General features: G+C 41.8%; 1 protein-coding gene across 5 annotated transcripts in view; it reads left to right on the forward strand.

The window, feature by feature from the left end:
- Window positions 1-8,383, forward strand: part of ANKRD26 (ankyrin repeat domain containing 26) — a 63,073-nt gene extending 54,690 nt beyond the window's left edge. For all 5 annotated transcript variants that reach the window (XM_072861243.1, XM_072861270.1, XM_072861278.1 and 2 more), the window contains 2 exons: window positions 5,248-5,293; window positions 6,789-8,383. In XM_072861243.1, the coding sequence (XP_072717344.1) occupies window positions 5,248-5,293; window positions 6,789-6,937 (195 nt within the window). In that variant the 3' untranslated portion in view covers window positions 6,938-8,383. The remainder of the gene's footprint in view (window positions 1-5,247; window positions 5,294-6,788) is intronic.
- Window positions 8,384-15,169: the final 6,786 nt, after the last annotated feature.

A 15,169-nucleotide genomic window follows, 5' to 3' on the forward strand; every position in this document is an offset into this window, starting at 1 on the left:
CAAGCCACTCAATGTTCAATGTATTCAGGAAAGTCTTAAGACCTGATCTTCTCTTTCAGAGTCCTTCAGAAAAAGGAACAGGGTTCTCAGAGGTACAGTAGTTGCTAGAGGACATGCATCTAAGTAGGTACTTCACTTAGAACTGCTGGCTTAAGTTTCCTCAACTGGGTGCAGTATGTCATGAACAGTGTTTGAAGCCATACCGTATCTCTGAGGAACTGAAAGTACAGAATTCCTGACATGTGCGTCTAAAAAAAGAGGATTGAATTGGAAAATAAGGCTTTAAGTCAGGAAGCAACGAAAGGGAAAAACTGCATGTATCCCTCTGCATACAATAATGCATAGTGAATCTCGATCGGTTTCCAGATGCAACATTACAAGATGCACAGTCTGTGCTGTCATTTCTGCGGGAGTCCTGTGTCATTCAGTAGACAAGTTGCCACATGAGGAAGGAATTCAGAGATTACAGTTTTAGTCTATTTTGAAGTACTTTGCCAGTTATGCTGCTTAGTACTCTGCCTGTTCACCACATTATTTAAAGACAGAAGAGTTTCTCTGACTCTAAGCCTTTTCTTCACTTCACTGTTTGCTTCAGTTATGCCTCAGATTTTTTCCAGTAACCTGGTTCCCTTCTGCAGAATTTGTCTTGCCTTTAAATTCAAGCTGAGCAGTGCCTTCTTGGCTGGAGATTACAAGTGCTCCTGCCACTAAAGCTCATAATGACAGGGAGTTAAGGAGCTTAAATTGCAGTGTGCCTCAGGTAGTCGTCTTGCGCTTCTTTTTTTAGTCAAAGCTCTCTGTGCAGATTTGGTGTTTCTCACAGTAGCTTCCTCAAGGTGAGAAAGGCTATTTGAAGTAGAAGACATGCCGTTCTTAAGAGAAGGACGTTTATGTAAATTTGGTTTGTGCAAAAGCTTTTCAATAGCTTCAGGGGCAAGGAGGTGAAAAGACTTCACATTGCTATTATTCAAAATGCTGGTATTAATTCTTTGTCCATGCAACTGTTGGAAAAAACTTTGGTAAATGGTGCTGATTGCAAACAAGAGGAAGAAGTGCTTCTCTGGCAAGTGGACACAGTTACGTCTTTTAGACATAACTAAGAAATTTGGAGTTTAAAGGCTTGAAAGATTTCAGTTTTCCTAAACCACTACTTAACACGACAAGCAAATGTCTGTGATTATGCATATAGCCTTACATTTTGAAGATGGTCATGTTGCAAGCTCAGCAAAAAATGAACATTTTATTCTTAAAAAAACATAAAGAAATGTGTTCCATTACAGTATAGCCCCTTTCCCCTTATCAAATATATATGCTACAGAAATTAATAACCTTCAACTGAAAGTGCGAAAGTATCTTGAAAAATATAAAGAAGTTCATATTGACACAAGTAATTAACCAGTAAAATGCTAATCACATGCAAATATATTTGGGGTTTTTTGATTGTTTTTATTTTTATTAGAACTCCAGTAATGAGGAATAAATTACAAGTACTTGAAAAATTCTGTGCATGTAATTACAAACAGTGACTGTAGCAACTAGCAGTTCATTATGTTCTGGAAGGAGGTTGGCTGAAACTTGTTTCATAGTAGGACTTGTGTCATAAGAAGGATGTACATGTGTATTGCCTGTCCTTTACAGGAGTAGAGAGATCTTTGATGGGGTCTTTTTGTCTTTTTATGATCTGGTCTGCTGACTCCAAAACTGCTCATGAATTGGCATGTCACCATCCAGAACTAAACTGAATCAAGCAGATGAAACACAAATACGACATACTGCTAGTGGTCTATGTACCATAATTTGGGAACTGCTGCTTTAGTCCATAGACTAAGACAAGGAATGTCTGCTGCAAGGAGTTTTTGGGTCTGGAGTCCTGTTGTTAGGTTTAACAAATGTCAAGCTTAAATCCTAACAGCTGTGCGAAAGGCTGGTGAAAATTAATGTGGGTGTGTTGACATAGAAAATAATTGTGAACTCTGCTAGCTGCAACCAGTGTGAATTAGTGGATTTATGAAACCAGTTTTCCTACATAACATGAGAAAGGGAATGTCTGCTTCCTGCTCTCTCAATTTCTGTTTCTTTTCTGATTTTGTTTTCCGTCTGCACTCTTGTATTGTAGCAGTCTTTGTATTGTTAGCTTTTTTACTTGCTTCATTTACATGTAGGCCATGTTCTTATTTCTCACTGAAGACCTTTGAACTTAAGGCCGTTTTTCTTTCTTCTTCAGCTCCTTAATCAAAAATCTGTTCTTCTCTCTCTTCTCTGCAGCCAGATACATGACAAGGTTTGTAGCCAGTATTGTTTAATGTTGGGTGGTATTTTATACTGGAAATGTTTTGTCTATTTATGCTGTTAGGTTTTGATTAAAACTTACTGATGCATTCACATTTTCCTAATACTGCAAATATTTTGAACTTGTTAGTTTGTCCAAGTGAAAGAATGACTGCTGCAGAGTACTTTCATGCTTTATATATTTGTAATGTTATGGCTTCTGTAGTAGTTAACCACCTGTAAGATTACAGTGTATGGATTTCATCTGCTATAATGGAACTTCATTAAACTATAGGAGTAGGCTGGTTTACCCTCCTTACCAGTTCTGATGTTCAAAAAGTTCTTGCTAGTTTGTGTCTGGAGTACCAGTACTGTTCTGAAGTTGAGTTCCTAGACTCTGAGTATCAGCTCATGGAGTCTTACAGGATCCAACTTATTCTGTGCTCAAGCAACCTACGTGGGTAAGTAGTAAATATGGCTTTCTGAAAAAGAATTCTTGAGAAGGTGACTGTTGCAAGGGAACCCAGTATGTTACTTCCTGAAGAGATGTGCAGTGAGATGAGAAGTACCTCAGTGTAGAACTTAGTACAGAAGAGATAGTAATCACTGTTCTGCTTTCCAGTTCTGTGACTGTAGTCTGGCAGAAGCTTTTCTGGAATCTGAATTGTCATCCTTACTGTCTTACTGCTCAGGAGGTTTGGGATAGTCAGCTGTGATGCCTTTTCCAGGGGACTGGGGGGGAAGGAGAACAGTGGAGGCAAGTTATAGTCCTCAAGGGTGTATTCTGTCTGGCTCCTCATCCCCTTTTCAGAAACCAGTCTGTCCGGCTTTATTTCCACCTATTCCTCTTTCCTCAGGCATGGATGAGAATCACAAAGATGATAATGGAATGAATAAGAGGAAAACAAGATCTTTTTCTTATCTTGATCCATCCGCACATGTTGCGGAGGGTCCTGTGGGCCTTCTGGTCGTTGTGAAGGCTCCAGAAACGAGGGAAAGTGGTTTCTTCTAACACCTCAACTACTACTGCTTTTCTTAGGATTGGTCCTGGTTTTGTATCATCTTTTGGTCTAGGCATTAGTTTTCCTGCTTTTTTTCCGTTACTTATGTCTCACTTCATGTGTTAGGGGGTCCCTTCTCCCCAGGATTTTGCTGCTGCTTGTACCTGCTTGAAAACAATTAGAGGTTTGGGGATTTGAGGGGTCCTTTTCTGTTGTTCTTTCAGATCTGTGCTGCTCTCTTCTAGTTGTGAAGGCACAGACTATTCCAACAAAGTACTACTGCGTGGTTCTTCCCCTGGAGGAGCTAGTGAATTTGGTCGCAGCTATCCCTGTAGTCCCGGAGAGAGGGCCCTTCCCTTCACTTTGCTCATTTACGACTCCACTTCTTCGGCCCTTGCAGTTACTGCCTGTTACTGCTCCTCTTGTGAGGGTTTGCAGAGTGCTTCCCCTTACTGAGGCTTTTGGTCTCTATGGCCTGTTGAGTACCTTGTACAGTGTTTCAGTTCTTCTCTTTGTTGGTATGTTGCTAGGTGAGCCTGCTCATTTCATAGAATAAATACTTATTCCCTCAGGGATTTGGTACTGAAATCAGAGAATCACAGAATGAGTGAAGGTGGAAGGGGTCTATGAAGATCATCTAGTCCAACCCCACCCCTGCTCAAAGCAGGGTCAGCCATAGCAGGTTGCTCAGGTTTTTGTACATTTCCAAAGATGGACACTCCACAACCTTTTCTGGGCAACTTGTTCCAGTGTTTGACCATGCTTACAATTTTAAAAAAATTTAAAAATAAAAATCCTTATGTTAAAATGAAATTTCCTCTATTTCAATTTATGCCCATTCCTCTTGTTCTTTTACTTGGCATCACTGAGAAGAGTCTGGCTCCATCTTCTTTACTGGCCCCATTGGGTATTTATACACATAGATAAGGTCCCGCTGAGCTTTCTCTACTCCAGTAAAGAAACAGTCACAGCTTTCTCAGCCTCCACATAGATCACATGGTCCAAGACCTTCAGCATCTTCGTGGCCGTCATAGGCCTGGAAGCTGTATGGTATCTGTTTTGAAAATCACTTCTATGTGTCACAGACTTGATGGAAAAAATGTAGGAGTCACAAGTATCATCAAATGTAAACAGAATCTAGCACTTGGACTATGACTCTTCAAAAGATCTGTTCTCTTCTTGTGAAGACTTTGAAGTCAGAATCATAAGTAAGAATAACTTAATTGGTAAGCAATAACCACTTTCTAGGGGAGAAAGGGGTAAGTGCTCCTTTCTAGTGATCCAAGCCGATTTTGGTCACATGATAAAACCTACAGCACTTGTTGTGTAGAAGCTGTAGCTGTTGCTATCTTTTCTTAGTACAAAGTTTGCAAGAAAAAATTGTGTGTGTGTTTATATTTTTATATATGTGTCATGGTATTTGCAATAACAAAAAAATGTTGGCATGATCTGTAAGAGATCTTTCAATTTTCCATCTTAAGGTGGAGAAAAGAAGAATATTGGTGCATGCTTTTTTCTATACAATGGAATATGTCAGTCCTGCAGCAGCTGCTGTTGCACCTCTTCTCTTATGAAGTTGCAGAAGCCAGTCTTAACTGAATTTGTCCTTATGGATGGCATTTGTGCATATCTTGGCATTTAGCTGACATTCTGTTCATGAATTTGATGATAGAGTTTAGCCATGCTTTCACTGTGCTTTCTTCCTGTGTTTTTTTTAAATGCCCAGTTATAATCCATCTGGTGAGTTACAGATTGTTTTGTGCTACAGTTAATGTTGCTCAGCAATGAGAATGCTACAGCCTGGCTGACCAAGAGTTTCTGTTCATTAAAAATCAAACCCCAACAAGATGTCTGTATTTGGGATGATATTTTTAGTTTTTGTCACATTATGTGTGGGTTTTAAGAATGTTTTAGAAGTTTAATATTACAAAAATGTAACTGTTAAAATATTAACTGTATATTTTCTGCATAATTCTAGGTACGGCGGGAACTGGATGAAAAAATCACTAAAGAACTTGAACAAGGTAAGGTGTCATTATGTTAGGAGTGCTTTTAAGGAAGGTGATGACTGTTCCTAACTCTTGAAAATAACGGCTTGAAAGTTGTCAAGTTTCTGTGCTAAGCACAGGGGTTTTTTCTGCCAGCTTTCCAGTTTAGACTTGAATGTGAAAACTTCCTGCTTACCAAAATACTGTATAGAATGTTATGCAGTTGCCTGAAAAAAAAAAAAACTGCAAGGAAAACTAACCCATTTCCCCCACACAGATACACATAGATTAAGCTGAAGTCACCTTTCACTACAGTTAATCCTCAAGCACAAACATGAAACATAAAAGAAGCCCTGAGATAAGATTCTTATAGACTTCAGCCATCACTTCTCCTTCCATGTACATCAACTGCATTCAGCATTAAACCATACCAGACACATTCTCTGCCTTTAGTTCTTGATTTTTGGTGTCTCTTATTCATTGCTTGTATTTGTAGCTTATATGTTGCAGTCTTTTTTTGAATAAGCAAGAAGAATATAATCAGTGACAAAATATATCCTTTATTTAGGAAAAGATCATTCAGTAGTGTTTAGGCAAACATGAGTTGATTGCTTGTAATGCATAGCATAAAACATGCTCTATAATATGTGGCCAGGTGTCCAAAGAGGAATTCCACCTATTTCATAATTGTTCCTCCAGTCTCACTGCTTTGCAGTGATTGGTGCTATTTCAAAACAGGTAGCCCCTGAGAGCATTTCCTTCTATTCCTGTATGCTTTTAATCATATAAAGAGTTTTCAGCTGTTGCTTCATAGCTCTTTCCGTATGTCTGAATGGACATAAAGCCATTGCATTGCATCCATGTGCATTTTGAATATAATTGCGCATCTGCTAGGAGTCACAGAGTGTGTTTTGGTTTGGGGACCTTGTCTGGAAAAGGCAGCTGGAGAAAGATGGCAAAGTGGGTTTGCTTTCATTGAGTATGTGTTTTCATGGTGGAAGGAGGGTTTCTCCAGAGCGAGTTACAAAGACACCCCCTTAGAGAAGGTGCCAGGCTGGGAGACATCCTGGCCTGACTGCAGTGCAAAGGTGTTTGCGTTTTCACAGGCAGATTCTTTTAAAGTTTGTCGCAGTGAATGCAGAAGCTGGTTTTTAGGAGTAGTGTTCCAATAAATCACTGGTTTGAACATTTAAGGAAAACAGACCCTTGAGGTTGAAGAGGTCTGCAGGGAGCTAAACTTAGCACTGGTGTAAGCAGGAGTCATTTGTGGATTCCCTGAAGATGTTCAGTGTGTAGCCTCTGGAATTTCTTCCACTAGCTTTAGAAATACCATTGACTGATAAGCAAATGTGGAAAAAAAAAATGTGTGTTTTCGTTTGTGCCTAGCCCTTTCATTGTTATGTTCCTTTGGAAGTTTTTCAGTCTTTCTGGATTGTAGTCTCTCCGGTTACCCATAACGTTTTTACAGTGACTTATTTGGTCGTGTCTACTGTAAAAGTAACACCAGGAGTCTTGTCTCTTTTCTCCCTAGCCACTGCTGAACTTGAAACTGGATCTGCTGGAGCTTCTCCCATGGTATCCACTGATGGTTCTTCAAAAAATTTCCATGTTGACCAGGATCCACTTTGCAGGGCAATACAGGAGTACCGTGATGTTTTAACCAAAAATTACCTGATTTGAACAAAATGCTAGGGAAAGGCTCTGGAAATCATTTTGTTTACATAATGCATCTATGGTTTCCCATTCCACAGTTCACATGTGATAAACATGTTTACTGCAGTCAGACTTAGAATTTATATTCAATTAAATGGATGTCAAGCACATTGCACTTACCTGTTGGTTTGTTGATACATAGTTGTTTTATTTTGCACTCAGAATAAGAACCACAACTATTTTTTCTGACTAGCAGATTGACTAATCTTGATTCTTGAGCTTGACAGAACTGTCAAAATGTTTATTAAGGTAGATGCATTATTTTGCTCCACTCACGTTCTGTGTTTTAACAAAAGCATTCCCTTTGTTCTGTTTAGTCCTTTCATTCTATGTGTTTTTAATGTTTCCAGTGTTTATTTTAATGCTTAGGACATTATTTGATGTGCTTTGAGCCTGCTGCTTCAGTCCTGATGCAGTGAATATATCTGCTGATACAGTGAAAGTTTTACCAGTGTTCAAGCTGGAGAATAGGGCACTTTACATTGCTGTCACTTTATGCGCCTTAGGCTTAAAAATACTGTGAGTGTATAGTAGTGCCAAGACAGCTGTTATGTGGTCTTTTTGGTATGTTTGTTTTGTGTCAGAGAACCTCGGAATGGGTGAGGTTGGAAGGGACCTCTGGAGGTCATCTGGTCCACCCCCCCTGCTCAAGGAGGACCACCTAGAGCCAGTTGCCCAGGACCGTGTTGGCTTTTGAGTATCTCCAAGGATGGAGACTCCACAGCTTCCATGGGCAACCTGTGCTAGTGCTCAGTCACCCTCACAGTAAAGTGTTTCCTGATGTTCAGACTGAACCTTCTGTCTTTCAGTTTGTGCCCATTGCCTCTCATGGTATTCATGTTGATTTTTGTATTAAAAATTGCTGCAGCTTTAGACATTTGCAGTTCCTACATCAACACCTGTGGTGCACCTGAAACACTTCATCTGGGCGGGGAAAAAGGAATGTTAATATATCAACCTTCAGTCTCCTCGGTACTTTCCAAAACTTGTGTGACAGCAGCAACAAAAAGATTGCCTATCCTAGCAGCTGATGATATGGTGGCTGTAGCCCAGATGTTGGCCAGTGTTGTGGGACATTTGTGTCAAAGCAATCAGTTTTACTTATTTCAGGGAGTTGCCTGTTGTTACTGAAGATCTGAAGTTGTCATTTTGTGTCTGCAAAAGTCACTAGCAATCAGAGGATTATAGAACAAAGTCCCAATTCTGGAAAAGTAAGAATGGTTGTACTGAGATTAATTAAGACTGGAAAAATTTGGGGGTTTTACCCACTAATTCAAGGACTTGAGTTAACAGGGAGTGAGGAAAGCAATGAATGCTGCTGTGACACTCTGATCCTTTTTATATTAATACATTTTTGTGAAGCTAATACACTGTATTTAATTCCAGGCATTCCGTTCCAACTTGATATTTAATAAACTTTGTAATCTAGTACATGTCTTTGTTTTATTGTTGCCCTTCTTGACTTTGATTTCCACCCCCTTCCCTGCCCATAGAACTCTCCAGAGCTCTCCTCTGCTCACTTCAGCTCTGTTCACAGCTGCATCTTCAGCTTGTCCTGGAGGCCAGGCAAAAGGCCAGCATGTGTCTGTGTCCTTTTCCTCCAGGGAGGCCTGAAGCACAATTGTGTCAAGATCGTGGACCAGAGTTGAGGTGTTGCTAATAATAAGTTCCCAGACTCTTCCTGTATTTTAGCGCAATCCTTCTTTTGGTCTGGGCAGAAGGTAGTGGGTGAGCTTCTGGTAGCCATAAGATGCTGGCAAATCCCACAGGTTTTAATCCCATGGGGAGCTGACCAATTTGTAGCCCACAAAGGGAGAAGGTGTTAAGAAATGTCTCCTGCCTGCACCAGAGTGGTCAAAGAGAAGTTCAGCTTTTGGTATTTTGTAGCGTCTCTCCACAGAGAAAGCTGGTGCAGAAAACCTTGGCCTTCACTTTGTGTTGTCATTGTGACAAACTCGGACATGACCTGTTTTCAAGTTTGTTCCTAACCTGCTCTGTGCTGCCGGTTGTCAGTGAGAGGGGAAAGTGAGAGGCTGATGGAGCAGCAGAATGTAAATTCAGTGTTGGCATCTGGCATAGCAGGAATTGATAGCAGTTACAATGCGGTGGGGGACGAGGGCATAAAGAGAAGTCCAGTCAATTCCTTCACTTGCAAGTCCATCTCCAGTGTCACTGGGGGGCCACTCTTGGTGATCCTGGAGAGGCCATGGCAGCTGCGGGAGGCTCCTGAGGCCTGGAAGGCAGGAAATATGCATCCCATCTTCAAGAAGGGTGAGACAGAGGAGCTGGGGAACTACAGGCCAGTCAGCCTCCTCTCACTGCATGGGAAGGTGATAGAGCACATCCTCCTGGAAGCCATTTCCAAAGATGTTAGGGACAAGAAGGTGACGGGCAGGAGTCAGCATGGGTTTGCAAGGGGGGAAATCATGCCATGCCGATCTGGTAACCTTCTGCAATGGTGGACAGAGGGAGAGCAGTGCTTACCTTGACTTTAGCAAGGCTTTCTCTGGCTTGCACCATAAGTCAAGTTTCAGCTTTTGGAACTTCCTGGTCTCTTTCCAGAGAGAAAGCAAGTGTGTTTCTTAATTTCTTTGCTAAGGTATGTGAGAAACCCTTTCAGGTCAGTAGCTGTAAGAGGACTGCTAGATTTTAAAATCAGTTGTACAGAATATACAATTCTGTTTCAGAAACATCTCATTATGCCAGTTGCTTTTTCCTCAGGAGAAACAGTGTAAGAATTTGTCCAGGTTTTGCTCTCTTCAAAATGTTGCATTGAATTGTGGCCACAAAACATGAGTTTTTCATTGTTATTCATTGGCAGAGTAGTGGCTTGAAAGATAGATTAAAGGCTGTGTTTGAGTAGTGCTGCCATGGCATCGATGTGTCCACGCAGTGAATCTTGACTTCTGAGATATTCAGGCATCTGCTTATAATTCATTGCTGACCTCTGCAACTCTAACTGCTTCACTGATGCTTTGCAGAGGGAATATAAATTTAACCTCCTATAAGCATACTGACCAACTTTGTCCTGTTTTCACCTTCCCTTTACCTTAGAGGCACCTCTCACCACCCTTACCCTGGATATAGAGATAAACCACCTGTAGTTTTAAAAACAAAACTACACGTTCTATTTGCCTATAAAAGCCAATGGTAAATGCTTTTTTACTGCTGTCTCTTGCTGAGAAGTGAAGATTATTGGCTGCTGGACAAACCGAACTGAATGCCAGTGTTAACATCTAGCATAACAGTTGTTCATAACCGTTACCATGAGGGTAAAGGAAATTAATTAACATCAAAGTTGATGCGTTTGTTTTCTTGTTCACTAGTGAAAAACCTATTCTCAAAAGTGGGTACCTGGTTCTTGCTGCTTGTTGGAAACAGCCCCAGCTACCCTGAAAGTGGTGCTGCTACCACATTACATGATGATACACAAGGTCACTATTTACTCTGTTCTGTTCTCTGTTCTATAAAATAGGTACTCTGTTCTATAAAATAGGGAATCTATCTTCTCTGCAGGTGTCTATCTTTCATAATTTCTGTCTAAGCTTCTGGTCTGGTTCCCTGGTGTCTTAGTGCTTGCTCACATACTACTGGCACATAGTGCACATTGAGGGGGGTTTTTTTGTTTTGTTTGTACGATGCAAGCAATACAGGCAAATTGCATGTGAACAAGGGAATTTCAGCTTGTTCCTGCACCCCACTGCCATTGTTCTTTGCAATCCAGAACAAACGGGTTTTAGCTCTGCATCAGACAAAGAATGTCTTTCATACATTTCAGCCTTGCTTAAGAGACTTTGAACAAGCAAACGCATCACGTGAAGAGATATTTCCCACTACCAAACTACAACTCTTCCACTATGCCTATTTAGGGAGCTCTTTCTCTAACATAAGCTTTGGTTTCTTCCATATCCATCACACCTTCAGCTTCAGAGCATAGTGTCAGGCAGTCCTCTTCCAGACAAGGTGCAGCTTCATTTTCCATACTTCAGGAAATAACATGCAGCTACTTGTTTATGGTATGCCAGTCCACCTGTGCATTGACAGTGTCTTTTCCTTTCAGCGTTCTCCTTTGTAATGCACCACGCAGTCTCCAGTCTCTTCTCTCCAACCCTTTCAGCTCTAGCCATTGTCTGCTTTTCAGTATATTATATAATTTTATTCATATTATAGTTCCTGTGTTCCCATCCTTTCAAATTAAGCAATTTCTTTCACATGCCTGATGTCTTACATGGTATTAGTAAGAAGAAAGATGAATGGTCTTGATTCAGTCCTGAAAGGTCAAATTAAGATTGTTGGAGAAATTGGAGTCTGAGGCCATTCCAGATACACAGGGAAAAAAAACTTTCCTTTCTGAGCCTCCCATCACCAGAGAAAGTTTCAATGCTGGACAGTTATGGCTTATATACTGGAATTGCAGCATGAAGTTTCATAACAGGAGTGAATCCTGGTTCTATAGTTTATAACACTCCAGCTGCTCTGGAGCATCATAGCTACAAAAAAGGGAAAGATCATGTGAGAAGTGCATTCTATAAAGCCCTGAATGCACCAATACATATCTATGTGTAGCCTTTGGTGCCCTCCAATAATATTAAAACTATAGATCTTGTTTCAGTAACAGATAATACAGTTTAAATTTTTTTTATAGCAAGCTATTTTTCATGCCATGTTCTTCAGTTTATACAGAGGCAGAATGGTATTTGCATGAGTTGTGGTTTAGCCCCAGTTGGCAATTAAGTACCACACAGCTGCTTGCTCACCCTCCCATCCCTGGTGGGATGGGGGAGAGAATCAGAAGAGCAAAAGTAAGAAAACTCATGGGTTCAGATAAGAACAGTTTAATAATTGGAACAACAACAACAACAAATAATAATAATAATAATAATAATAATAATAATAATAATAATAATAATAAATTGTAATGAGAAGGAAAACAACCACAGCGAGAGAGAGAGAGGAACAAAACCCAAGTGGAAAAAAAAAAAACCAGTGATACAACCGCTCACCACCCGCCGACCAATGCCCATCCAGTCCCTGAGCAGCGATCGCTGCCCCCCAGCCAACTCCCCCCAGTTTATATACTGGGCATGACATCATATGGTATGGAATAGCCCCTTGGCCAGTTTGGGTCAGCTGTCCTGGCTGTGCCCCCTCCCATTTCTTGTGCACCTGGGAGAGCAAGGGAAGCTGAAAAGTCCTTGACCAGTGTAAACACCACTTAGCAACAGCCAAAACATCAGTGTGTTGTCAATATTATTCTCATACTAAAATCCAAAACACAGCACTATACCAGCTACTAGGAGGAAAATTAACTCTATCCCAGCCGAAATGAGGACAGCATGTCTTGTAGCCAGCCAGCCACTAGTATGGTCTCAACAGCTTTGGTGTCCATGATGCTTGAAATCAGAGTGGAGAGGTGCAATTTTAATGGGCATGCTGAACTGCTCGCTGGTCTTCAGCAGTGATACACTATCAGTAGGAAGCCAAGGGCAAGGTCTCCATCGAAAATCTAGCCACACATGGGGATCTTTGGGGTACTTTCCTACAGAAGGCTGGCCATCCCTCCATGAGGCAACCTCTATCTGCTGAAAGGGCCTGTGCAGACATTATCTGTTTTGGACACAAAGCCGAAACACAGGTCTGCATATCTGTCTCCTTGGCATAGATGCCAATTCATTTGAACATGCAGTTGTGCACCTGGTGTCAATCTTGCGAAGCAAAAGAAACCCCACTGAGACCATAGCTTTAGCTCCTGAGGCCTGGAAGAGGTTGTACCTGACGGTCGCTGCTGGGACTGGGACCACACAGGTCTGGCCTGGAGGTACCTCCCAGCACTGAGCTGCAGCTCCAGCTGTGAGCAGTGATGGAGCTGTGGGAGCAGGGGCATTGCCAGATGGAGCCCAGTCCCACTGCTCTGGAGCAAGGCAAGCAGGGTGGACCTGAAGATTGTGGTCACGTCCAACCAGGAGTGCAGATTACCAGGCAAGTTCCTGGTAACGAGTCAACTGGGAAGTCTGTCCCCAGGTCAGGGTCAGCATCAGGATGAGGCCTGCTGAGGGTGACCAGGGTCAGACACAGCCCCAGGATGGCTGGGCAGGGCCATGGGGATGAGCCAGGCCAGGACATGAGCCCACAGGTCTTCAGCATTCATGTGGCACAGGCTTGATACAATGCCAGACCAACAGTGAGTCAATCAGCTTTTCCCCTCAGCAGCACCAACTCATCCAGTTGCCCAGGACTCCTGTCACAAACCTCATTTCTTATTGCCTTGAACTCTCTGATTTAGGTACACTATCCTACAGGGGGATCAAGCACATCTTCAGCCCCGTTAGGGGCTCTTCTTTTGCCTGGAAGATCATTTACTTGTTTACAGTTCATCCTAACAGGGCAATCGAGCTACTCAGTACTTACAGTGAGCAAGCTGGCAAATCCAGTAGCCTGATGGGGAAGGTACAAAGATATGTATATTTATAGATACAAAGATACATATATGCATATGTCTGTACACATAAGGTATCTAGATATAGGTATGTACAATGTGGATCCCTCCAGCAGCCAAGCACAGACACTCAGTCTTCCCCGTAGCTGAGCTGTTGTCTCATCTTGATGGTTTCACACCTGGACCATGGGGCTGAGGTTCTCCTGGGAGCGGCCCAGACAGCAAGTGCCTTCCTCTGAGTCCCTAAATTTGGGTTCCTACCCACCCTTGGGCTTCTCTGCTCCCCTGGGCTGGTGTAGATGGGGCTTTGATGGGCTGATGGCTCCTGTGATGGGCCTGGGCAAAGCTGGGGCTGGGTTTTATTCCAGTGTCCCTTCCTCCCCACCATCACCATCCTCAAGCAGAGGAGCTTTTATCACATAACCCAACACTTAACTCCTCAGTGCCTCAACGTCTCCCAGCCTGCACAGGGGTTAGGTTTCTCACTGCTGTGTCACTTGTACCCATTATTTACCCATAAAACCCCAAATAATTGGCAAGAAGACCTTTGGCCAGTGTCCATTTACACTCTTTGTGGCTGTCCCAATCTTTCCTCATCCCAGTCTCTGTTAACCTAATGTTGCTGTTTGCTCACTTCTTTCTTTTAACTTCTGAAACGGATTAACAATGCAGAATGCTTAAAGAAATAGCAGTGTGAAAGATTGCTTCTTAATGTGCTTATAATTATAATGTCTTTGCATGCCTTTTCCTAGTACAGCTAGTTTGAGAAGACTATGAAAATCATCATCGCAATAGACCTCTTCTAAATGACAGCCAGAAGCACACCAGCACAATCTGCAGGTGCTGGGAGGTAATGCGTGATACCTAGAAAAGGCCCCTAGGACAAGGGGTTGACAACCAGTTATTCAGCCTTTACTGTACCATCAGTTTGACTTATGCCTCCTCTCGCCCCTTGGTTACATATTGCCAGTAGCAGATGGTGTTCACTGTCTGCACTTGCAAATCAAGTTGATAACTATATTTCTTGACACTGTCAACCTTCAATACGCAAATTGCTTTTAATTGATAGCACCACCTTTCCCTAAGCTTAAGCACTACTTTAGCTGAGGTTACTACAACAGCTGACCAGTCTACTACCTATTAACTATGATGAATTATTAATCATTAATTATTGCTATTAATTTAATCACTGCTATAAGCACAACAAGGACAGTGACTGTTACACAGGCAAGCAGCCCAGTCCATCTTTTATTCAGGATAATTTGGGCCACAGACTAGTCAGGCCTTATGAGCACAGCTGTATATCGCAAATGACAAGGACAATTTTCACTTTTTATCTTCTCTTGCCATTTCTGTTTTAACTGTAGAAACGGAGAACAAATTCTGCTCCCACCTCATAAGCCCATCCCCAGACATCTATAGCAATGCCTCTATGTCAAATGGAGCTCAAGGCATCTTTGTAAACAAAAAAAAAATGCCTCCTTCACATTTATAAACACTCATGGCATCTACATGGACACTACTGCCAGTCACCTTCTTGCTGATGAACTGCCAATTGCCACAGCCTTAGAGAAAAGTCATTTTTTGTCTCCAGTGGTATTATCAGAATCCCGTGCAACCAACCACATTCTCTGCAAGAATGAACAGACAGTTATTATCCAACTCAAATGCTCCTCCTCAATGGCTTTTCATGAAACAGTATCATGCTTACGTATTCCTAGAGCATCAAGGGAAAAATAACCCAGTACAAAGCTAACAGTCCT

The sequence above is a fragment of the Ciconia boyciana genome, chromosome 1 (assembly GCF_034638445.1).
Source record: "Ciconia boyciana chromosome 1, ASM3463844v1, whole genome shotgun sequence".
Taxonomy (NCBI): Eukaryota; Metazoa; Chordata; class Aves; order Ciconiiformes; family Ciconiidae; genus Ciconia; species Ciconia boyciana.